The 23462-nt window shown below is 44.7% G+C and overlaps 1 protein-coding gene across 1 annotated transcript; it reads right to left on the bottom strand.

Moving 5' to 3' along the window:
- Nucleotides 1-1003: 1003 nt before the first annotated feature.
- Nucleotides 1004-8937, bottom strand: LOC117040594 (aquaporin-5-like). Its single transcript, XM_033138441.1, has 4 exons — nt 8393-8937; nt 5981-6145; nt 3771-3854; nt 1004-2041 (listed from the first exon to the last, which is right to left on the bottom strand). The coding sequence occupies exons 1-4, from the start codon at nt 8753-8755 to the stop codon at nt 1865-1867; spliced, it is 789 nt and encodes a 262-aa protein (XP_032994332.1). The 5' UTR covers nt 8756-8937; the 3' UTR covers nt 1004-1864.
- Between the last annotated feature and the right edge of the window lie 14525 nt (nt 8938-23462).

Raw genomic sequence — 23462 nt, 5'->3', positions numbered from 1 at the left:
TATATTACAGAGACCCTCATAATAATAAATGAAATTGCATTAAACAGAAAATAAACTCAGCAAGACACCGGCCAATGCAGAAAACAGCAGCCTTTCCCCACCCAGCTCAAGTTATATAACACTTTGGAAAGGGTCAATGGACAGATCATACTTGATTGATTTTCCTCGCACATCTCTGACTTCCAACACAGCTGCAGGAGGACTGACTTTTGGCCCAGCTCCTCATCATACCTGTGGTCGCCTCTGGATGAAGCACCCAAAACTACCTTCCCTTTAATTGGGCTGCCAACCAAGCAAACAAACAAACAAACAAACAAACAAACAACAAAACTCTCCCCAGACATTTCTGGGACCTTTGTTTGTTTTTAAATCTGATTCTGTTGCCAAATTATTTTGTTCAACAGCCAGAATTTGAGGCTAGTAAGATTTTTGTTTTAAGCTGATTTTTCTTTCCTTGAAGTGAAATTCAGCTGCACGTCTCCCGCTTAGCGCACCTGCAACGTGTCTTGAACTCCGAATGTGACCCACCTCCTGTCTTCAGGAGCTGAGGCAAATGGTCCATTTCACACACTGCTGTATGAGTGACTGAGCCAGCAGTCTGCACTTGTGCCCGTTTCCTCTGTGGCCACAACTTTCCTCAGACCAAGGAAAGAGGAGTTGCAAGAGGCCAGAGCCACAGGGGAGATTTTGTTCAGGGGCAGCAATGGAGATTACTCTCACACACGATCTCCTGTGCAGATCCTTCACCCTTCAAGCACAGGCTGGGTCTTACACCTCTGCCAACACCAACACAGCAGCAAACCTCTGGTTTTTATTGGCTCCACTCCTGCCATTCCCGTTCCCCTATCCTGACTGCTGCCTCTGCCTCCTCTAGGTCTTGACCTCTTGATACCTGGTCAAGCACAGGCCCCTGAAATGCTAGCAATCCTCTCACACGCCGACTAGAGGCAGAAGTGTTGAGCTGGAGCAAGGATGTCAACCCGTCTAAGGAAGGGGCCTTGTGTACAGTAGATCTAGAAATTGTGTCTCTTCCTTTTGCTGCTTGCTTGAACCCATGGAAGATGGAAATCAAGGCAAGGCAAGAGTCCGGATGGTGTTTTCCTTTTCTCTGTGAATGCATATGTGGCAGTCTTTTTCTTTAAAGCCTGGGGTGTTTCTGTGGGATCGTCTCACACAAATTCTCACCTCACTGTCTAATGTATCACTCCATAAACCCCACTGTAACTCCGGCCTGAGGGGTTCATGTGAATATTTACAGTGTATGCGGGCTGGAGATGTATTAAGCATACAAAAGAAAAAGGGCTAGTTGCAAGCATTATTGCATATACGAAGCTGGACCAAGATTAGGAAATTCAAGCTCAGGCAACATTGCCCCCAAACCCTGAAAGCCCAGAGTATATGTGGACCTGGGGGTACTTGTCCTGCAGCCCACCAGGAAGGGAAATATAAACTGCTAAAAGAAACTATTAACACACCCACCCCTCGAACAGTTGCAAAAAGCTAAGGTGCCAGGCATAACTCTAGAACACTTGCAGGTCTTTGCCGGTCCTGAGACGTTAACAATACGATTCTTGTTTGGTACGGCACTTTGAATGAATGCCTTGTTCCCCAAACGGACTGTGCTCAAACCATCCATTTTCCAGCTTTCTTCTTCCCATGCACCCACACAGACACATGCACCCACACACACACACACACTCACAATGGTTATTTACACAAGTTATGTCCCCCTGATTCCCTCTTCGGTCCCCGGGCATCAGTGGAAGCTATCTTGGTTCTTTAAATTGCAAGGCATTTGGTCAGTGTTCATTTGGCATCAGGGGGGGTGTTCCGAGTCTTCTCTACCTTCTCATCCAGAGCGTCCTCATTTGCAGGAGGCCATCTCTATGCTTTTCTCTTTCTCTTCCCACTCTTCTTCCGACTCGTACGTGCCTTTCACGATTGCGACCCTCTCTGACATGTTCATTGGATGAGGCATCAGAAGGTAGTTGTAAAGCAGAGAGGCCACAATGCCTCCAATGATGGGGCCTACCCAGAAGACCTGAGAAACCAAGGGAAGGAGTTAGAAGCTGTCCAAAGACTTTCAGGCTCCGTTGTGGCAGCTAGGCCAGAGCAGAGATGGTTGATTCATCTTGTGCTGTATCTTCCATTCAAGAAATGCCTCATGGGTTTGGGCAGAGGTAGGCAAGCTGCCGCCCAAGGCCAACTCTCATGCAGCCCTTGGCCTAATTTCAAAAGCATTTTGCAAGCTAGCCATTCACATGCCCTCCGACATTTCTCCAGTGAAAATAGGGATGTCCTATTTAATAATAATAATGATAATGATAATTTTACTATTTATACCCTGCCCATCTGACTGGGTTGCCCCAGCCACACTGAGTGGCTTCCAGCACATATAATAATAATAATAATAATAATAATAATAATAATAATAATAAACATTAAACATTAAAAAACCTTCCCTATACAGGACTGACTTCAGATTGCTTGGGGGTCGAATAACTTCATACCCTCCAACATTTCTCCAATGAAATTAGGGACATCCTAAGAAAAGACGGGACATTCCAGGATCAAATCAGAAACTGGGACGGCTTCTGTAAATCTGGGACTGTCCCTGGAAAATAGGGACACTTGGAGGGTCTGCATTCTGACTTTGCCATCTGCTAAGATGGAATTGAGAGACAGAGAGAGAGAGAGAGAGAGAGAGAGAGAGAGAGAGAGATTGAACGGGTAACACATAGTGAGAGAGAGGTGGAGTGGCAGAGAGAAAAAGGGAAAAAGGAGTGGCACAGAGAAAATGAGGGAGAAGGGGTGACAGAGAGAGAATTAAAAAGGGTGTGTGTGTGTGTGTGTGTGAGAGAGAGAGAGAGAGAGAGAGAGAGAGAAAGGGAGAAAGAGAAAGAGAAAGGAAGGAAGGAAGGAAGGATGGAAGGAAGGAGAGTGAAAGAGGTTGACACACTCACTTTTGACTCTAGTCACACCCACTGCTCACTTCTTCCTAGCCCCCTGCCACTATGCAGCCCCCAACTCTGCAATGTAGATAGTTGCATTTGGAGCAACCCCTTCCTCTTTGGTCGGCCAGTCCCAGAACAGGAATGGGTGATGTCTGAACCTGGGGCTAGACATTACTGCTATTTCCCCATGGTTCCTGCTTGGGCAGATCTGATGAATTTCAAAGGAAGCAAAAGGAATTTTACTAAAATTTCCATAATTTCTCAAGGGTGCGATCTCTGTTTCGTCAAAAGCAAAATTTCACAGCAAATTTGGAGGTCGCCGGCTGGGCCAAAAAAGTCAAGACATTTTAAAGGAATCAGAAATGGCGGTTGGCGATCTGCACTTCCTCAGTACATACAGTATTTGGATTTCAACTCCACATTTTAGGGACCACAGATGCAGCTACAATACGAAGGAGAATATATGGTGGCCAATTTCTGAGTCATGTATCAGCACCATTGTGCTCATGGGACATTGCGAATCTTGTTGAAATTTGGTGGCCCAACACAGTGCCTTGAAATTTTAAGCTCCCATTAGTTTCTGCCAGTATGGTCAATATTTGGGAATGATGGAAGTTGTAGTCATCTGAAGGGAACCATATTGTCTATTCCCACTGTGCATTGTCTTCTACACTGAAATACTTCTGTATTAAAATATGTGTGACTTTTTTTTTTATCCAGTAAACCCTAGCTGTGCAGCAACTAAGGGTCAGTTTTCACTGCTTATTTCCTGTGACTGTCTTTTACTTCAGAGTGGAAAAACTCTTAACATCTTACCCAATGAGCTTTGCTGAATCTTTTCATGATAACAGCAGGTCCAAAAGACCTGGCAGGATTCATAGAACAGCCAGTAAAATAGATCTGTGGAGAAGAGGGGAGGTGTTCGTTAGGCATCTAAACATTTCTTGTAATTCCATTGTTTATAATCTTTTTTTTTTAAAGTCAGTTTTACACTACACATTTAAATTCAAACATTAGACATAATCATCAACATTTAGGATTCCCTGATTCCTTGGACTCTCCTCCACCCTTCCATGGTTTCCATTTTCAATCTTTTTAAACTGTATTATATATTTTCTCTATTTTTCTTAAAGTAGTCCATTTTTACCTTCATTTATAGTACATTACATTGGTACCTCAGGTTACAGACGCTTCAGGTTACAGACGCTTCAGGTTACAGACTCCGCTAACCCAGAAATAACGCTTCAGGTTAAGAACTTTACCTCAGGATAAGAACAGAAATCGTGCTCGTGGGAGGCAGCGGGAGGCCCCATTAGCTAAAGTGGTGCTTCAGGTTAAGAACAGTTTCATGTTAAGAACGGAGCTCCAGAACGAAATAAGTTCTTAACCCGAGGTACCACTGTCCACTGTACTCAAATCCTGCCAAAGCTTTTAGCTGTTTAGAGTGTTCTCTTAGGTAATTTGTAAATTTCTCCTGTTCCTTATTAAAGTTTCTCTCTTCCTGGTTTCTGATTTTCCGGGTCATTTTTGACATTGCGGCGTTTCCATTGTGGCTTCTGCTAGTTAGGCAATCCCTGCAAATTCTTCCTTCTAGTATTCCCCACACCATGGGGCTGCTACCAGATTCTCAGGCCGGCCATGCTTGGTGTGGTAAGAATCCTGGTTGTGTGCATAAGCACTTCCATGCAGATGCTGCATCTCTACACGAGGGCCATGCTCTACCCAAATGGGCCATAGCTCTATAGTACAGCACACTTTTAGCATGCAAAATGTATTTGTTTCCAATCCTGGCTTCTTCAGTTAAAAAGGTACCAGTAGTCAAAAAAAAAAAAAAAAATTCCTTCCAGTAGCACCTTAGAGACTAACTAAGTTTGTTCTTGGTGTGAGCTTTCGTGTGCATGGATGCACACTTCTTCAGATACCATGCACACGAAAGCTCATACCAAGAACAAACTTAGTTGGTCTCTAAGGTGCTACTGGAAGGAATTTATTTTTTATTTTTTATTTTGTTTTGACTATGGCAGACCAACACGGCTACCTTACCTGTAAAAGGTACCAGTAGTAAAGGATGAGAAATGTGATTGTATCCAAAGCTAGTCCTGCTCAGTGTAGACAGACCTAAGTTAGTCATGTCTGTTCATGTTGAGGGGTCCACTCTGAGTAGGGCTAGCATTGGATTCAACCCATACTCTCTGTCCGAAACCATTGCTGCCAGTCAGAGCAGACAACACTGGGTTAGATAGGCAAACAGTCTGACTTGGCACAAGACTCTCCTTGGAGGTTTTTAAGCAGAGATTGGATGGTCATATGTCATGGATGCTTTAGCTGGGAATCATGCATTGCAGGAGGTTGGACAAGATGACCCTTGGTATCCCTTTCAGCTCTACAATTCTACGATTTTATGAAGACTGCTTCCTACTGCAGAAATGGCAGAAGCCATAGGATTCTTTGCATGGAGCTCCCACTTCTCCCTGTGCTCAAGGGACTGTGGCCCCACATCACACGTGCCAAGTGATCAGCACTCAAGGCTGCGGTGATGTGGGGGCATTTCAATCTTTCCATCTCCCCTTTCCCTTTGTTTCTGTACCACCACTTTGTTTTCCACGCAGAAGGTCGCAGGTTCAGCCCCTGCCACCTGCACCTTGGAGAGCTGCTGCCAGTATTTCTGGACAAACCTGAGCTCGATGGACTAATGTTGTTGTTGTTGTTCAGTCGTTCAGTGGTGTCCGACTCTTCGTGACCCCATGGACCAGAGCACGCCAGGCACGCCTATCCTTCACTGCCTCCCGCAGTTTGGCCAAACTCATGTTCGTAGCTTCGAGAACACTGTCCAACCATCTCATCCTCTGTCGTCCCCTTCTCCTTGTGCCCTCCATCTTTCCCAACATCAGGGTCTTTTCTAGGGAGTCTTCTCTTCTCATGAGGTGGCCAAAGTACTGGAGCCTCAACTGGACTAATAGCCTGACTCAAAACATCGGACAGCTCCCGATGTTCCTAAAAGAAAACCTGAGTAGAAAATCACTTACCCCAACGAGGTGGCCCAGAGTGACAGCCAGTCCGATAGACAGGGATGGGGAGCCCACACGGTCGCGCCGGCGGCTGTCAGTCGAGGAAAAGATGCACATAACAAGCATGAAGGTTAAGATCATCTCCACTACCACAGCCTGGCCTGCGGTTGTGTTGTTGCTGAGCTGTCAGGATGGAAGAGCAGAGACTTTGGTTACAATCTTGCACATTCATCTCTGGAACTAACTCCTGCTGAAAACTTAAAAAACAACAACACACCTACTTCCAACTAAGTAAAGGTTACTCTTAAGGGTGGTTGTTAAGAAAACAACAACCCCCCAAAGTGCAATAGGACTTCACGGTTGCTATTAGATTTCTTTCCTCTGAGCTGCATTTCACTCTGTACTTGGACACTGCCAAGCTTGCTGGAGGTGTGGTGCTTAATAATACTAAATAAACAATTGAGCTCATAGAGCTTCAACAGAACAAAACTGGAATTATAAACCCCTCTCTCTGTAGGACAGGAAAGGAACTTTAAGAAGCATTGTTTTTTAAGCATTCATTGTTTTTTAAAATGGTCTATCACTCTGTCCATCTTTGTATCTCTTTTATTTCCTTCGTTTTATCTCTCTCTTGTTACTGGTTTCTCATGCAGTCTCACCAACCTAGCCCTGAGATATTATCCCTTGGCAAATGCTTTTATCTCCTTCAGATGCTATTTACAACAGCTAATACCTGCTGAAGAACAATGCAGGGGGAAGCTATGGGATTTGCAACAATTCAGGAGCGGATCCCAGGATCCTCTTTTAGGCAGTTTGCATCTTTTTCACACATGAGGTTTAAGGTAATTCTTGCTTTTGGGGCAGGTTTGTAATGGAAATATCAAGCCAACAGTGGGCCAGATGGCTTATCCGCATTACAGATGTTTCTCCTTCCAGCTTCCTCTTCTACACCCGACAACAATGCAGAGCTACAATTCCGTGTTAATGTAGATAATGCAAGAGAGATTGAAATGTGGAGCAGTCCAAAGATTCCCTTTTGCAGTCTCTGCACGCTAACTAAAAGTTTAATAGGAACAGAATAAGTATGGTTGCCGGTGAAAATTTAGGAAACAAGGGGATGTAAGCTGGATCCTTAGCTATAGCACAGCACTGAACAAGTGGGTAAAAAAAAAATCTGATTTCCTTTTGTAGGAAATTTGTGCCCTTACAATGGAAACCTGGAACTCCCAGTTGCCTTTAACACTGACTCCCTTCCCTTTCCACAGCAGGCGCTGTAGCACTACAAGTTTGACTTCACCCCTGAAGGCACACGCTTCTGTTGTCTCCCAAGACAGACCAATGCCAACCAACCAGTCTTAATGCCTCACAGATGCTTTGGACTAAAACTCCCCCCCATCCCCTAGCATTAGCTCTGCAGGCTGTAGCTGATGGGAGCTGCAGTCCAAAACATCTGGGGAGCACCAGGTTGGCAAAGGGCGTTCTGAATTTTCACTATGTTGTGCTTCCCACATCACCCTCCTGCTAGCTTAGCTGGTCTCTGTGCATTTCTCTGTCCATTTAATTCAATACACAGTCCAGCATAGAGTTTAGTGTGCTGAAGACTGTTGGATCATTCAGCTCCATCCTGGGCTGAACTGACCTTTCACAGGGATCTGAAGAGATCCATGCTCACACATGGGAACCAAATGGGAAACTCTGTGTTCACAGGTGTTGGGCTTGCGCGTGGCTAATTTTCTCTTCCTTCCCACATCCTCGAGCATAGTACTGAATGCTGTCCACTGAACTGCAGGAGTAGCTTTTGGAGTGGGAAACCCAGCCAGGTGGGCAGGGTATAAATAACAAACTGTTATTATAACTTATTATTCCATTGGGAAATAGTGAGAAAGAAGTCAATGCATTTCCAAGAGGACACAAGGCAGAAATGCACCAGCTGAGCGTCAACAGTTTGAAATGGTTCCAGATTATTATCGTTTTGAAAAACAACAACTCTAAAAGGAACCAACATCTGTATATCTGCCCCCATCCCCAGATCATTCTTCAAGTGGTAAAGCTGGAGTTAAAGAAAATGTATATTGTCCTCTCTCTCTCTCTCTCTCTCTCTCTCTCTCTGGGATTGGCTGACTCATTCGCTTAGAATATGAGACACATATTCTTTGGAAGAAACGCCACATCGAAAATTACAAGGCACAGTTAACCTGTCCTGCCAACGAACTTCCATGCCTATCATCAGAGGGTGCTTTCTTGTTACTCTACAGAAATAATGTGCTGGTGGGATCTCTTGTGCCACAAGCTCTCCAGAGGCCGAGTGGCTGCCTGTTAGGTTCAGGTCTCTCCTGAGAAGCCAGTTCCCCTTTGTGGGGGCACTTGCCCGCCCGAGGTGCCAAACCACCAATATCACGGATCCAACCCACAGCCGCAGCAAGTACTTACCGCATTGACTGCCAGGTTGCCACGGGCGTTAGAGGGAGTGACCGCATAAAGTATGCCTGCCCCGGCGATGGCACCGATCATCTGGGCTGCAACATAGAACAATGTCCGGAGGAAAGAGATCTGGTTCCCCACAAAGAAGGCGATGGTCACTGCTGGGTTGACGTGGCCACCGCTGATGGGACCAAATGTCTGTACCATCGTGGCAATGGCCAAGCCAAAAGCCAGGGCGATCTGGAGGACGCTTGGCAAGGCCGAAGGCCACTTCAGGGCTGAGCCCAAGCCGAAGAAGACGAAAAGCAGCGTGGCTAAGAACTCGCAGAAGACAGCTCGGAGAAAAGCCATGGTGCAAATTTCTTTTCTCATGGTTGCACTGGAGCAGGTGGAATGGCAACGAAGGTGTGAAAGTCTCTGCTCTTTCTGGGATGCCAAGGGACTGAAGCAAAGTGCTGGGCCATACAGAGAGAGATATATATCTGCAGGTGCTGCAATAAAAGTTCGTCTCCAGGTATGGGCGGAGCCAATAAATGTGGCCAGTCCTCCTCTTCCCCCTCCTGTTCCTGTGGAGTTTGGAAACTTTCCATCTTCAGACAACAACTGTTCCTTCCCCTCTTGTAGGCTCCAATATTGGGGGCTGGTTTTCTTGTTTTCTCCTCCAGACAATGGGGGTTTCTATTGAATAGCCCTGCTGTCATTAGATAACCACAATATTGCATAATAACACAGAGATTAGCACCTTGTCTGTTTACCTTCTTTTCTTCTCTTTTCTTGTTCTTTCAGTTTGTAACACAAGGCATTTCACCTCTATTAAGCCTTTAAAAAAATGCACTCATATATTAGGCTTCTAATATGCCACTATTCCACCCTCCCCTTTCTCAGGACTGAAGAGTGGAAAGTAATCTGGCAATTATTGTGGACAGCTCTGCAGAACTGGATTCTCCAGTATGCCAGCGCAGGTCTTGAATGCATTTGTTTTGAATCGTTAGGAGTTTTTGGTTGTTTGCTCCAGAAAACGTGAAAGCCTTTGCCCTATGTTCCTCTCTATCAAAAAAAGAAGGTAGAATAAAACAATGGATACAACTCTACATGCAGCCACTTGCTGCAGAGCCGTGAAATGTATCAGCAGTGTAGAGGTTTAGTTTACAACCTGTAAAGTTTCAATAGGAGTGCAGAACCTGGGGCATTTGTTTATTTAATACCATTTGGATAACTGCCCAGTATTACATGTTATCTGGGTGGCTCACAAAAATTAAAAGAAAAAAACCACACACACACAGACAGACTGCAAAACACTGAAAGTAGTAGAAGAAGCAGTACTTGTTCTTGTTTGGTAGAGAAAAGAGCAAAACTATTAATAGCCCATCAAGCACAATTCATAAATTGAGACAGGTGATAAAAGCACAGGTTGCTTAAAAGATTGGATGATTAAAAAGGTTTTTCACAGAGTACTGAAAAGACCATAAGAATAGTACCAGGTGAACCTCTCTGGGGAGGCTGTTTCGTAACTGGGGTGCCACCACCAAGAAGGCCCTCTCCCATCCACTTCACTTCATTTGGTGAGAGCACCCAGAGCTAGTCCTCTGTATAGGATCCATCCATCTCTTTATCTAGGGATGCGGGTGGCACTGTGGTCTAAACCACAGAGTCCAGGGCTTGCTGATTGGAAGGTCAGCGGTTCGAATCCCCGCGACGGGGTGAGCTCCCGTTGCTCGGTCCCAGGTCCTGCCAACCTAGCACTTCGAAAGTACGTCGAAGTGCAAGTAGATAAATAGGTACCGCTCCGGCGGGAAGGTAAATGGTATTTCCGTGTGCTGCTCTGGTTTCGCTAGAAGCAGCTTAGTCATGCTGGCCACATGACCCGGAAGCTGTACTCTGGCTCCCTCAGCCAATAAAGCGAGATGAGCGCCGCAACCCCAGAGTCTTCCGCGACTGGACCTAATGGTCAGGTGTCCCTTTACTTTTATCTCTTTATCTACCTGACTGCACTGGCTGCCGATTTGTTTACTGGCCCAATTCAAAGTGTTGGTTTTGACCTATAAAGCCTGAAATGTCTCAGGACCACAACACCTCAAGCATAGCCTCTCCCCATAAGAACTGACTCGGACCCTGCCATCATCATCTGGGCCCTTCTTCATGTGCCTGCTTCATGAGAGGTCCAGTGGGTGGGAACATGAGAAGGGGCCTTTTCTGTGGTGGCTCCCCATTTGTGGAATGCTCTCCCCAGGGTGACTTGCCTGGCACCTTCACTACATATCTTTAGGCACCAGACGAAAACATTCTTCTCCTGGGCGTTTGGCAAATTAAACAAATGATGTGCTTTTAAACTTTGCTTGTGTGGGGTGTTGTTATTTTGTTTCCAGTAGTACCTTAGAGACCAACTGAGTTTGTTCTTGGTATGAGCTTTCGTGTGCATGCATACTTCTTCAGATACACGAAAGCTCATACCAAGAACAAACTCAGTTGGTCTCTAAGGTGCTACTGGAAAGAATTTTCTATTTTGTTTCGACTATGGCAGACCAACACGGCTACCCACCTGTAACTGTTATTTTGTTTGTTATCATGTTATGCATTTTTGTGTTTTTATCTCGTAAACCACCCTGTAATCCTCAGAAGAAGGGCAGTATAGAAATATAATAATAATAATAATAATAATAATAATAATAATAATAATAATAATGGAAACAGTTAAAGAGAATCCCATGGTCAACAATATCAAAAACCACTGAGAGAGCAATAAGGCTCCCCATGTTTCTCTCCCCAAAAAGGTCATTCATCAGGGTGACCCAGTCCAATTCTTTCTCTAAACAGTGTCTGAACCCTAAATTTAATAAATAATAATAATCTAAACCAGGCTGCTGTTTTTAGTTGCACTGGGGAAAACATTCAGGTGTCTCCTACAAAACTAATTAGATATTCAGGGAAAGACAATTTAGACTTCAGAAACTGCATGGAGTGAAGATTTGAATGTGCACAGTACTTCTTCCATATCCTCCAAAACAACTGCATAGGGCTGCTAATTTGTTTTTGAAGGAGATAACAATCATGGACTTGTTTGACCCTAAGCATTCGCATGATTGTCTATATTGCATTGCTCTTGTGCGTAGTGAAACCTCTCACATTGATTGGATTACCTGGTTAACCACACAGAATATTCAGCTGATCAGGGAAACAAACAATGTGCATTTCAGCTTCTGTGAGGAAATAAGAAATTGTCAGTTTGGCTGGGATTAAAACTCCAAACAGAGGCAGGCTAAGGGCTGGGAAGAGATAAGAGACATTAAAGGGGCAAGGAGCTCAAAGGCAGGGAAGGTGAAGGAAAGTTCCAGAATATGCAATCGACTGAGTAGCTGAAGGAAAGGTAGGTGGGAAATGAAATTTAAAGGAAAAGAAAGAGGAGGCAGGAAGCTGCAGCAAGAAGTGGGCTATCAAGGAGAGAACACACACAAGTGAACCTCAGGAGAGGCTGTATTTCCTTAGAGGGAAGAAGATAGGAGTACTGCAGAAGGCGGTCCAAGAGAATGAGTGGCTATGGGAATGGGATAAAGTATACAATAGAGAACATTGCTTGGTGGAGGTGTGAAGGAGGAGGCAGGTGGAAGTGAGGAGAAAGCAGGACAAGGGACAAAACTGGAAAGCTGAAAGGAGCTGTGTCCAGTGGCGGAGAAAGCCTCTGCGCCGCCCGGTGCGGCAGAACCCCCTGGGGGTGGGGCATGGCAACGTCATGATGTACGTCGGGACGGGCTGCGCATGTGTGGAAATGCCACACATGCGCAGTCCATCCCGGCCCGGTGCCGCTGCTTCCGCGGCAACCGGGCGACCCGCCAAGCGGGCGGCGGGGTGTGGGGCTGCCCCGTCCCCACAGACCGCCGCTCGCTTGGCAGGTTCGCTCGGTTGCCGCAGGAGCAGCGGCGCCGACTCGGATGCACTGCGCATGCCCGGAATCTCCGGGCATGCGCAGTGTATCCGATCTGGTGCTGCTGCTCCTGCGGCGACCGGGCGGGCCGCTGGGTGGGCGGCAGCTCGTGGGGCTGCCCCAGCCATCCATGGAGCAGCATGGGTGGCGGGGAGTGGCGGGAGGGGGCCGCCAAGTGTCACCCTCCTCCCCTGGAACCTGGGGCGCCCCGCCCCCATCGCCCCGCCCTTGGTACACCACTGGCTGTGTCCTGCTGGTAGGAAGTAAGTCACCAAGAAAATGAAGCTGTGAAACGTGGGGACTCAGCTAGGAAGCCAAAGGGGCATGAAGTTTGCTAGGTCTAGCATACAGGCCCTGGCAGATTACCGTAAAGCAGGCAGTTAATGGCTTTTAATGTTGCGGTAGCATTGTGGCCTGACTGTTTTAAAGGACCAGAATAAAAACCCCCAAGCCATGATGGATTGCATGTGAAATAGATTTGAACTAACCATCTATTTCCTTGGCTTATTGTCAAGCTGGTGTTCTACGTCACAATCTTTATCTGTCCCAGTAAGATCCTTATGGGGGCAGGTTCTGAGAGTGCCAATTTTACAGGGAAAGAGCTGAGGTTGGGACAGCAACTTAGCCAGGGCCGTGCGGCAAGTCCTAATGGCCCAGCAAGGATTTGACTGCCAGGGTCACCAAACAGAACAGACTGGAGATTCCACAGGCAGATGAGGACTGAAATAGGTGAGGCTTTGCCAGGAGAAAAAAAAAAAAACCAAGCCACTTTTCATTGCTTGTCAATGATCATCCTTATACTTGCATTTTGAATGTATTATAATATTAGGCATGGACTCAGGGCACAATTGGCATCTGCAGTGGGGTTTCTTATGGGTTAATGGACTTGCTGGTTGCAGCCAGAATGATAATAGCAAAGGCATGTGCAGGCTATGTTAGGATTCTTCAGAGTATGCAAGGGTAATCCGGCAGCCTGCCAACAAACACACACACTCACACTCACACATAGTTTGTGCTCTGCTCTAAGCTTCAGCGAACCATAATGCTGAGCAGCCAAAGGTCAAATAAACAGTACTGTTTCTCTGCACAGTGTGTACATGTGTCTGCCTGCCAGTGTGTGCACAAGGCAGGGTCTGTACCTTTAGGTGGCATAGCTGGGACGAGGTGAGTATAATGCACACGTTAGAATCATAGAACTGCAGAATTGGAAGGGACCCCGAGTATTGCTGGTTTGTGACTGATTCTGCCTTCTCTTTTGAAAGATTTGCTGTCTTCTGCTCTTGAGCTGGCTCAGGTGATAAATTGAACGGCCCTGTGATCCTAAGTACGTGATGCCAGAACAAATGCTGTGTTGTGGATGCAGAGCCCGCATTTCGAGGCGAATCAACCTAGTTCGTGCTTTTGGAAACAATACACCAACTATAAGAAAGCCATCCTTCAACATTCACACTGCTCTGAATTTTGCAATGCAATTCTCTAGCAAAGCAATTCTCTAGCCAAGTAATGTGTACTAAAATGTATATACCAGGCTGAAGTGATTATAAGAATTATATTTGGGGGAAATGGTTGGCAAAAATGGGTACATTAGGGGAAATTGCATCTGCAGAGAAATTTGCATTAAAATGCTGATGAATTTGCATGATTACTTTTTTTAAAAAAATGGGGTGATATTTAACTCACTTTCACTCAGTAGACCCATTGAAATTAATGAACATGATTTTAGGTTTGCTAATTTCAATTTCTGAGAATACTGTAAATTTACTGTGAGGAAAAACTTAGTTGACTTTCACCCAATATCGCAAACTGGTATGTAAGTGCGTAGAACTGAACTTAACACTGGGAAAATGAGGAACCAAAATTGACTGCTGTTGAGGGAGAGATATCCAACCTCTACAGAGTCATGAAGCTCACTGGTTGGCCAAAAGTCAGTCACAATGGGCAGAATTCAGTGTCACACTATTACAAATGTTTTGTCTGTTGTGACAACGGCTCCATTGGGTTCACATCTACGATAAGCTGAGAGATGTAGGACTGATGGATATGCCTTTCTCTAACTTCCAGTGCTAGTTTTCTAGAAAAAGAGGTGCCATAACTCACCATGAATGCCCCCTTTGTTCTCTTATAATGGCAATGGAGCCCACCTGAGAGGTGTTGGAACTGAATTCCAGTAAGTTTGGGTGGAAAAAAAGCCCTGCTTGTAAGTGTACTTTTGACAATAAAGACTTAATTCCTCACTCTGGAAATTCCTTGCCTGACAGTGCTGTGACACCCAGCATGGTCAAGCACCATGGGAGTTGTAGTCCAACAACAAAACATCTGAAGGACATCTGGTTATAGGGAAGGCTGCCTTAGAGGAAGGCGGGATTAAAATGTAATCAATATTTAGAAGGTCTTTTTTCTTTAATTAAACATTTTTATACAGGTTTTTCTACGAGATTTTGCTCTATGCTGTTTACAATTAGAAATACATGATAAAATAGAAAGTGACTTCCATTGAAACGAATAGTTTCTAGGAATAAACAGTGCTTTTTTTTAAAAAAAATAATGTTTAGGGGTACTCTCATTTTATTGAAATGCTGCCCCTCAATGAGGCCAAACCTAGATTCACAAAATGTTTAGGGGTATGCGTACCCCTACGTCACCCAAAGGAAAAAAGCACCGGGAATAAATATTTACAGTTAGGATGCTAAGATGCAGGTCTGATTTACATAGTAAATTGATATCACTGTTTTTTTTATTGCCCTTCCCTTTCCCTCTCTTTAGCTTGCCTTCTTTCCCCTGTTCCCCCTGCGGGGAACAGCAGATGAATCGTTAAGGAACTAAAATGCTCTGGTAACACAATTTTTCCTCTGGCTACAGAAGTAAAAGTGAGGAATCTGGGTGTAACTGCAAAGCTGGATGTGACTTTCTTGGAAATCTGGGACAAAGAGAGCGCTTGTATCCCAGGTGCCTGTAGCAGCTCTCGGAATGAATAGCTGCAATGGGTGTGTTGGGGCTTATTACTATATTTGGTGCCTAATTTTGAGAGTAGAGTCTAAACAGAAACATTTGTCGTGGGCCAAACATAGCCAAGGGCCTTCCCCAACCAAGCCTCTTCACACCTGTTGGAGTCATTGCAGCACCTATGTGATCCTGACCACAGTGCGCAAACCACAGAGCAGGTGCGCTGCGTAAAAGAGCTGGCAGAACAAATACTTAGAAAGTGACTCATCCAAGCCAACCGGCTCACATGCCTCAGACTTAAGGGGGAAATAAAATCCCCATGGTCAATGGCCATGTGGCCTAGGGGGATGTTCCTTTTTGCCCCTCATATGGTAATCCGGACAATTCCTCTACTGCGACACTTAGCATCCTCTCACTCACACGCACGGGTTGTTCCTCATTATTTAGACGAAAAGAGATGGCCACTCCAGATAGTATTTGGAGGGCGGGGGGAGGAAAATTCCCCAACCCCAAGTTACCACAACTGAGGCATCTCTGCCATAGCTGTCAACTTTTCCCGTTTCTTGTGAGGAATCCTATTCAGAATAAGGGAATTTCCCTTAAAAAGGGGGGAAAGTTGACAGCTATGCTCTCTCTCTCTCTCTCTCTCTCTCTCTCTCAGTGCCATCAGAGAGCCAGTGTGGTGTAGTGGTTAAGAGTGGTAGACTCGTAATCTGGGGAACCGGGTTCGTGTCTCCGCTCCTCCACATGCAGCTGCTGGGTGACCTTGGGCTAGTCACACTTCTCTGAAGTCTCTCAGCCCCACTCACCTCACAGAGTGTTTGTTGTGGGGGAGGAAGGGAAAGGAGAATGTTAGCCGCTTTGAGACTCCTTCGGGTAGTGAAAAGCGGGATATCAAATCCAAACTCTTCTTCTTCTTCTTCTCTGTCTCTCTCTCTGTAGTTATATGATATCCTTCATATAAATCTGACTTGAACCCCGTCTGTGTCAGGTATTTGCTGTTCTGAATGGAAGAGGCCACAGCTACTCATAGCTTCACCATCTCACTCCCCCTGTTGTCTTCCTGTGCCTATTTTAAGATTGCAGGTCCCTTGGTGAAGGCACCTGCCCTGCTTATTTCTTGTAAAATGGCATGCGCATAGATGGCACACCCTCCAACATTTCTCCAATGAAAATAGGAACATCCTATTCCATTATTATTGTTGTTGTTATTGTTATTATTACAGTGGTACCTTGGGTTACAGATGCTTCAGGTTACAGACGCTTCAGGTTACAGAATCCGCTAACCCAGAAATAGTACCTCGGGTTAAGAACTTTACCTCAGGATGAGAACAGAAATTGAGCGCGGGCAGCGTGGTGGCAGCAGGAGGCCCCATTAGCTAAAGTGATACCTCAGGTTAAGAACGGACCTCCGGAACGAATTAAGTTCTTAACCCGAGGTATCACTGTGTTATTATTATTCCCCATCTATCTGACTGGGTTGCCCCAGTCACTCTAGGTGGCTTCCAACATAGATAAAAACATAATGAAACACTGAACTTTTTTTAAAAAAAAATCCCCATGTAGGGCTGCCTTCAGATGTCTTCTAAATGTTGTATAGTTACTTATCTCATTGGCTCAGGGGTCGCATAACTCCAATTTCTCTGATGAACATAGGAATGTCCTAAGGAAAAGTGGGACATTCCGGGATCAAATCAGAAACTGGGTTGGCTTCTGTAAATCTGGGACTGTCCCTGGAAAACAGGGACACTTGGAGGGTCTGAGATGGCACTGTGCAAATCACAGGTGGGGTACCCTCCAGGTCTCTCTCTCACACACACACACTCTTGGGTGTCTTCCCCCAGCCACACAGCTCTGATAGTTTATGGGATGGCGATATATAAATACTGCTACAAGTAAATAATAGAATATCTCCCCCCACCCTGGACACACAGCCCTTTCCCCAGGCCATCACTCTCCCTGGCTTTGCTTCACACCCTACCAGAATGCTTTTCCTTGACTGGGTCGTGTCCTTGAACTCTGCTTCCTTGGATGGAGGAGAAAGAGGGGTCTAGAGAAACGAGCCTTCTGCACAAAGGTAAAATTTACAGCCATTGCTCCACAGACTTTTGCCTGGAAGGTTGCCCATAAGGCCTCGAAATGGTTCCCCACCACTGGTGTAAATAAACAAGCTGGCCTGTGGACAAGAAAGTACACAGAGAGCTTAGTAGGGACTCACAGCTCCATGAGAGTACATCTGGCAACCCACATGTCTCTATAAAGGAGTTGAGGGACCTTGAACATTCTGTTGAGGGTTCCTGTACATTAACCCCCATCTCCTGCTACTCTGCTGCCTACCCGATTAGGAAAACCACGGGAGCTTTTCTGAAAGTTGGCAGGATTCATGCCCCCTGAAATGGTGGCCTTACCTGCATATTTCATCCAATTCTGCATCAAAATTAGAAAGTTATAGGTGTTTCCTTTGAATGAGGCCACTGGAGGCTTCCTGGCTCTCTCTCTCTCTCTCTCTCTGCTTTATTTACACACATATATACAGGTTGCGCATAGGTGAATATGCATCTTAATCTCAAGAGATGTCCCAAACAGACTGCTCCAGGTTGGCTTTCTTTCTTTTTTTATTTTTTTTTTAAAAAAATAATCTTTATTTAAATTCAAATCCTTACAAACAAAAAACAGAAACACACATACAAACATACAATAAAAACAATAGAACTATTAAATCCCCTCATCCCACCCCCTCCACTCCCCCTCACTCATGCATGATTTTATTTATTCAATACCTTACTTTATCATCTATTGTCGTGTCACTACATCCAATATCCTTATTCTATATTTTTCAAATCTCTCTTATTTCCCCCGAACGATTTACTCCAAATTTTCCAGAATGTCAATTCCGGAACAAGATATATCCAGGTTGGCTTTCTATGGGATGTACCAGCATCAGAAAGCAACTCTGACTGTCTGCTGTGTCCTTTTCCCCCATCCCCAACTCAATCCAAATAATAAAGAAGCGTTCTCTGCTTTGTTTCCTGCTGATACGGATCCCTGCATTAACACATTCTACAGGAGGGGGGGGGACTATAAGCCCTGATTCCGACCTTCAGAAGAGCCTATCCAATGATAGAGAGCTTCATAACAAACAGGCAAAGTGAGATGACCACCTCAGGTGGCAGGATCCACAGGGGCAGCAGATCTTGATGTAGACCTTCATCCCTCCCTTGTTCCTGGTGCAGACATTCACTTACCCCTTCTTCCCTGGCACGGAGGGTGATGTCACTTTGTGCTTCCCCTCAAAATGTCTTCGGCTGCCCCTGTTAGCAAAGGGAAAACACTCTGCCACTCTGCCAAAAGCCCTCAAGATCAACTCCTGTTGCAGGAAATGAAAATGGTGGCTCCAGGAGGGGGAAAGGGCTTGGGACAAGTTCTCAGAAGTCTCCAAAAGAAAGAGGATACTTGTGTTCAGTGTGGTTTAACTAAGGCCTTTGTTGAGTATGTATTTTAATCCCTTGATCCATAATTCTGAGAGCTGGCTTTATCTGTAATTCTTAATTCTGAGAACAGCCCTGTGCTTTATGTATTATATAAAACAGATGAGGAAGGGGAGGGGAAATAATTGTAGCTCCACTCAAGTTACAAGCCATTTACTCTGGTTCATTTTGTACTACTCCCTGAGGTTCTCTCTGTACATTACCATGTTTTGGGGTAACACTCTACACTCTCTCTCTCTCTCTCTCTCTCTCTCTCTCTCTCTCTCTCCTGGTCAGTTAACACCTAACATGTTCAGCTCAGTTGGCATGGAAGGGGTTATGTTACAAGTTGGTTTTCCAAGTTGTCCTGGCTGGATTCCAAAGCCTATTTGTGGTTTCTCCCCAGTCTTAAAAATCTCTTGTTAGCTTCAGATAGTCATCGTGGTGGCAGTTACTTCTCCCTTCACAGAATCAGAAAACTGGAAGGCATCAGAAGGGCCTTGGGCTGAATCCGCATCCCAAAGGGACTGACTATACAAAGTGGCTAAATTTCCCCTAAAGATAAATGTCTGGGCAAATTTAGGAGATGGGTGAATTTTTTGAAGGAAAGCAAGAGGCAGAGTTTCTGCAAGACTAGCAAAACCGGTTTTGGAGCACGGATTTCCCCCAATAGATCAACCCATAGGATAGGAATAGAGAACCTATTGGCTACAGCTCCCATTATCCCTGACTATTGACCATCCATGGCTGGGGATGATGGGAGTTGGAGTCCAACAACTTCTAGATGGTCACATTCCCTTATTTCTGCTATAGCAGTGCAGGGGAACTTTTAGCCCTCCAGATGTTGCCGAACTACAATTCCCATCACCCCCGGGCCATTGGCCATGCTTGCAGTTCAGCAGCATCTGGAGGCCATAGGTTCCACATCCTTGTACTATATGATTGATTGAACCCCTTCTCAAAGGTTTTTGCATTTATTTCAAAAGGTTGCATGTGACTCAAGCAAATGAGCCAAGAAACATGTTGAGGTTTTTTTTTTTAGTATTTTACCCCAGGAAATAAACTGTCACAGGGGCTGGGTTAAACTGCCTGGTGGGCTGAATTAGGCCCCCACAATGGATTTTGGACATGCCTGCTTTAATTTATCTCTGTCTTCCAGATCTCTGTTAATGCAGATAAATTTTGGTGGAAATTTTCAGTGGAAAAATTCTTTTCCCACTGAATAGTCACAACCTGCCCCCATAGATCTTCAACTATATGTGCTGTTAACTACTAAATATTGCAGGAAAGACACTGTACAGTGCTGCATAACCCAAAGCAAGGTTCTCTGCAGGTGATGAGCACCGTGGGTTTACAAGCATTCCTTTCATTCTCTGCAGATTTTCTTGCCCATTCGTCAAGGTCTGCAATGTTTTGTGCAGAAAGTTCTCAAATAGTTAGTGACAGTTTTTATTTTGTTCCATGCTCATAAAAGCAGCTTATACAAATCATAGAGAACTTGGAGAAATTTGATCTGGCCGGCTCTTCCTTTCTACTTCCCTCTTAACATTTTTCTTCATTTTTGAGGCAATTTCCTCTTTTGAAATTAAATATGACTATGCTGGACACCCTTGACAACTTACTTTTGAAATATATGTTGGATTTGCCAGGGCCATTATCACTTAGAATCCAGCCATGGCAACTTGAGGGAACCTGTTTGTAGCATACTTCCCTCCATGTCAACTGAACATCTTGAACCCACTTCTGGGCACCTCTCATCATTTTCCCCAGCTGTAAAATTGAAGTAATGATGATGGGGCTAAAATGGTCTGGGCCAAATTCGACTAAACACTAACACAATGTCTTCAGGAAACCATGTCTACATTGGCATGTGGGCTGAGGAGAACCTATGTATTGCAGAGGATTCTGTGTTCTCTTCTAGGCCAGTGTTTTTCAACCACTGTTCCGTGGCACACTAGTGCGCCACGAGATGTTGCCTGGTGTGCCGTGGGGAAAATTGAAAAATTACTTTATATATAGTCAATATAGGCACAGAGTTAAATTTTTTAACATTTTCTAATGGTGGTGTGCCTTGTGATTTTTTTCATGAAACAAGTGTGCCTTTGCCCAAAAAAGGTTGAAAAACACTGTTCTAGGCTATGGACTATGTGGCCTTCCAGATGTTGGACTCCAACTCCCATCATCCCCATCCAGCAGAGGTGAAATTCCATGTTGAATGTTATACGTTTGTGGGTGATAAATGTCTGGGCTCAATAAAGTTTAAAACTTAATTAGAGCTTGGGATGACAGACCCATGTGTGTAATTGAGCTGTGTATTAGGCATTTCTGAAATTAGCATGTGATTAGGGATAATTAAGGGAGGCTGGTGCTAATTAGTTTGGACTAATTTCTTTGGAGGTGTTAGTCTGGGGTAATGGGTCATTAACACAAGAGGATTAAAGGGAGATGATACCTTCCTGTGTTAGAAAAGTCAGGAGTTCAGAGAGGGAGAAATTGTGAGGGCAGGTGGCCAGTAGTCCAGAAGGTTAGAGGTTCAGCAACAGATTTAGGAAGCAGCGGGTGGAGACAGATTTTGGGGAGTGCAACTGATTCACCCACACTGGGCACCGAGCTGAGAGGGTGCCACGGGGTGGTGGTGCAACAGTGGTGAGCAACAGAAGGTGTTAGGCAGGGGGTGCTGAATTTTGGTGTCACACAAGGGGCTGCTGATTTTATTTTTATTTTTCAAATTTTCAAAATTGACTTTACATATTAAAATTTACATATAAAATTTACATATAAAAATCATACCGCAACACTTTCCAAAAAAACAAGATTCCCACAAATCTCTGGTCTTCCCTCCTTCCTCTCTGTGGGTCCCGTTGTTAAACCATTCCTTCTGCATTTTTTTAAATAATCAAATTTTTATATCACCATTGTATCCATAGTTCTCGTTACATTACAAGTTCTTTTGCAATCATGCTAACGATTTTAACTGTTTGCAGTGGTTTCCAAGGTAAATTATAAATTTCCTCCATTCCTTGTTAAAGTTTTGGTCTTCCTGATTTCTGATCTTTCCGGCCATTTTTTTTCCATTTTGGCATAATCCATCGACTTGATCTGCCATTCTTCTCTGGTTGGGACCTTGTCCTCTTTCCACCTCTGGGCTAGCAACACCTGCGCAGCTGTCATTGCATACACAAACAGTCCTTTCTGTTCCCAGGGAATTTCAGCACCTAAAATTCCTAATTGAAAAGCTTCTTCTTCTTCTTTTTTTTGGGGTAAAAGTTAATTTAAACATTTTTTTCAGTTTATTATAAATCATTTCCCAGAATGCTTTTATTACTTTGCACGTCCAGAAGGTGCCTTCTTTTTCTTTACATTTCTAACAGATAAAAATGTATGAGAAAGGTACAAATATCTGTTATAAATGTAAAGAAAAAGAAGGCACCTTACTGGGAGTTAAATACCAACGGTGCATCATTTTCATATGGTTTCCTTTTAACGTACAACATGCCGTAAATTTCAGATTGGTTCTCCATAACTTCTCCCATGATGAAAGCTGTATATTATACCCCAGATCTCTTGCCCAGTGGCTGTTGAATTGTTAAAGCCCAAAGTCTATCACTGCAGTGGACTGGAGAAAGGTGGAGAGAGAAAGGTTTGAGAGCAATGGGTGGAGTCTGTTTAGGTTCAAGGCTGCTGTGGCTATGGAAGAAGCCCAAACCTCTTAGGGTAGGAATGCTGTGGACTTCTACACTGTAGGCTCTCTCTCTCTCTCTCTCTCTCTCTCTCTCTCTCTCGTTAGCATTAAAAAAGCCAATGCAATTCTGGGCTGCATCAATAGGAGTATAGCATCTAGATCAAGGGAAGTAATAGTACCACTGTATTCCGCTCTGGTCAGACCTCACCTGGAATACTGTGTCTAGTTCTGGGCACCACCGTTCAAGAAGGATACTGACAAGCTGGAACGTGTCCAGAGGAGGGCAACCAAAATGGTCAAAGGCCTGGAAATGATGCCTAATGAGGAACGGCTTAGGGAGCTGGGTATGAAACAAAATAGGAAATTTTTTCCAGTAGCACCTTAGAGACCAACTGAGTTTGTTCTTGGTATGAGCTTTCGTGTGCATGCAAAAGCTCATACCAAGAACAAACTCAGTTGGTCTCTAAGGTGCTACTGGAAAAAATTTCCTATTTTGTTTCGACTATGGCAGACCAACACGGCTACCCACCTGTAACTGGAGCTGGGTATGTTTAGCCTGGAGAAGAGAAGGTTAAGGGGTGATATGATAGCCATGTTCAAATATATAAAAGGATGTCGTATAGAGGAGGGAGAAAGGTTGTTTTCTGCTGCTCCAGAGAAGTGGACACGGAGCAATGGATTCAAACTACAAGAAAGAAGATTCCACCTAAACATTAGGAAGAACTTCCTGACAGTAAGAGCTGTTTGACAGTGGAATTTGCTGCCAAGGAGTGTGGTGGAGTCTCCTTCTTTGGAGGTCTTTAAGCGGAGGCTTGACAGCCATCTGTCAGGAATGCTTTGATTATGTTTCCTGCTTGGCAGGGGGTTGGACTGGATGGCCCTTGTGGTCTCTTCCAACTTTATGATTATATGAAATGGCTGTCCCAAGGCATTTGGCAGCCTGAGGCAGAAGGGCAAATGCCACCTCCTAAATCAAAACATGTGACACCCAAGACCGGTATGGTTATTTTGGCAGCCTAAAGCAGAAAAGTAACGTTGCTATTATTAGGTTTCTATGCTGTCCTTAAT

Source organism: Lacerta agilis, chromosome 2 (genome assembly GCF_009819535.1).
Source record: "Lacerta agilis isolate rLacAgi1 chromosome 2, rLacAgi1.pri, whole genome shotgun sequence".
NCBI lineage: Eukaryota > Metazoa > Chordata > Lepidosauria > Squamata > Lacertidae > Lacerta > Lacerta agilis.
The sequence above is the reverse complement of the archived record's forward strand: the minus strand, read 5'-3'. Positions and strand labels throughout refer to the sequence as shown.